Raw genomic sequence first — 1,987 nt, 5'->3', positions numbered from 1 at the left:
TTACTCTATGAGCATCTCCGAAAAGCCTCGGTCGCGCAATATTACCTCATGAGAACACGTGATAGTCCACATCTTCCCTTGGTCCATTCTACAAGTACACGGTTTCAGGGAACCCGACCGTCGGGGCTGGAAAGATTGACACTTGCCGTCAAGATGGCGCAAATCAATGGAGTTGGCGTTGGGCTTCTTTGATCTTAAGACCAGCAATTGACGAATTTGCGTTGAATCGCGCGCCTCGATGCAGGGTTTCAAGCGTCCAAACTGTATGATGAGGATACTCAAGAGCGAACGAGTACAAACGAAGAGAAAGCGCAGTAGCGCACGCCGTTTCAAGGGAAAGGAAGAATGGTGCATGTGGTCGTGAGTTGTCAAGCAACGTATCCAGCATTCGCCAGAGACGTTTTAAGGTGGACGGCACGGCTTGGTGCCGGTTGAGATAATGCAGCCGCCAAATCAACACACGAGCAATATGCATTGGGAGGATGAGCTGGGAGTCGATCATCGTGCCCAGCCCGTTCACCTCGATCAAGTTTCGAACCGAGTCAGCGTTCTCTTGCTTGTCAAACCCAACAGGCCGCAACGCTGCAACCAAAATGGCCTCAATTTGCTCATCCGTGAGAGTATTACAACGGTATTGAAGAACCCATTCAATTTTCTCCATGAATGGTAGTTCCAAGGAGTGCGGTCTAAGGCTGGCCACGAACTTCTCCGAATCCAACGCGTCGCAGATAAACTCGATGCACCGGGCGTGGCCAGACGCGTAGATCAACATACGTTGGAAAACCGAATCCTTGGTGATGTCGTCACCTGGAGGCCAAGATTTTGGTCGCTTGACGCTCAAGAACGCTTTCACCCAAGTTACCGACTGCGCGAAAGTCAAGCATGGAACGGCAAAGCGCTTGAGCGGATGCGATAACAGTCGAAAGAGCTCCTGAAGGGGTCCGTAGGAAAGGCCCGTGAAAAGGGTAGTACTATGCCAGATTCGCGATGAAGCATCCCGGACTGCACAGGAACCCATGGCGGTGACGACGGACTGGAGGAACGGACTCGAGATTTTGTTTGCAGGGTCCCTCGGCTCCGGAGTTGTACCCTTGTTGATCAGAGCTCGTTGAAACTCGTCCAGAATCAGCACAAACATAACTTTCGGCGGGTTGGAAGAGTTGAGAGCGGGCAAGCTGGGACTCGTGCTGGACGACGGATCACCAGGGCACTGCAGTTGATCAAGATTGGGCTTGTGCTGCATGGCGTGCATTGCAATGATGTCCAGAGCATCTTCGAGCGAGACTTTTCCAATTGCAGCAGCAATGTTGCCCACCACGTCGCGAGGCCAACTCATATTACCGCTCGCGTATTCAAGCAAAACACGGTACGCAATGCTCAGATCAGCACCCAGCGCACGATCCCAAACGCCAAAATGGGTGCAGCGGTTGTAGGTCACGTAAATCGGGACAACTCGCGTGTCATGGCCGCTTGCGCGAGTCATTTGAACGGCATGCTTCAGGTACTCGAGGCTGGCGCGGGTTTTGCCGATTCTAGGCATGCTAGCCATGACTCCGAGTGGAAAACAATTTCGATCAGGAATATGTGCTTGGTACACTGATGCGTAGTGGCTTTTCATCTCATCGAGAATGCCTCCGTCCTGATACGGACTCTCGCTCGACACGAATGGCTGAGCAAAACGAATGGAACGGTCAGTATATGAAGCGAAATCATGTCAAGCAAAGATTGACGTCGTTTCATTACTTGGAAGTTGTAGGCGGTGGGCTTGAGGATACCAACACGGGTAAGCGCTTCGAAACGAGCCTTGGTCGCATCGACGCCTGAGCACAAGTCCAGCGAGGATGTGAGTCGCCCACGAGAGTAACTGACTCACGAAACTGTTTCTACCTACCAGCGGGAACAACTGGAGCGGAGGCCAAAAAAGCAGCAACTTCTTTTTTCACGGAGGCAAGCTCGGCTTCTTCCTCTTGGGCTAGACTTCTTCTGA

General features: G+C 52.2%; 1 protein-coding gene across 1 annotated transcript; it reads right to left on the bottom strand.

Annotated features, from left to right (window-relative positions):
- Nucleotides 1-803: 803 nt before the first annotated feature.
- CAOG_01741 (hypothetical protein) lies at nucleotides 804-1,549 on the bottom strand (the record flags this gene model as incomplete). Its single annotated transcript, XM_004364552.1, has 2 exons — nucleotides 804-865; nucleotides 1,090-1,549. 2 exons carry the CDS (start codon nucleotides 1,547-1,549, stop codon nucleotides 804-806), a joined length of 522 nt encoding a protein of 173 aa, XP_004364609.1.
- Nucleotides 1,550-1,987: the final 438 nt, after the last annotated feature.

The sequence above is a fragment of the Capsaspora owczarzaki genome (assembly GCF_000151315.2).
Source record: "Capsaspora owczarzaki ATCC 30864 unplaced genomic scaffold supercont2.2, whole genome shotgun sequence".
Classification (NCBI taxonomy): domain Eukaryota; class Filasterea; order Ministeriida; family Capsasporidae; genus Capsaspora; species Capsaspora owczarzaki.
This window is presented reverse-complemented; position numbering and strand designations above follow the sequence as displayed.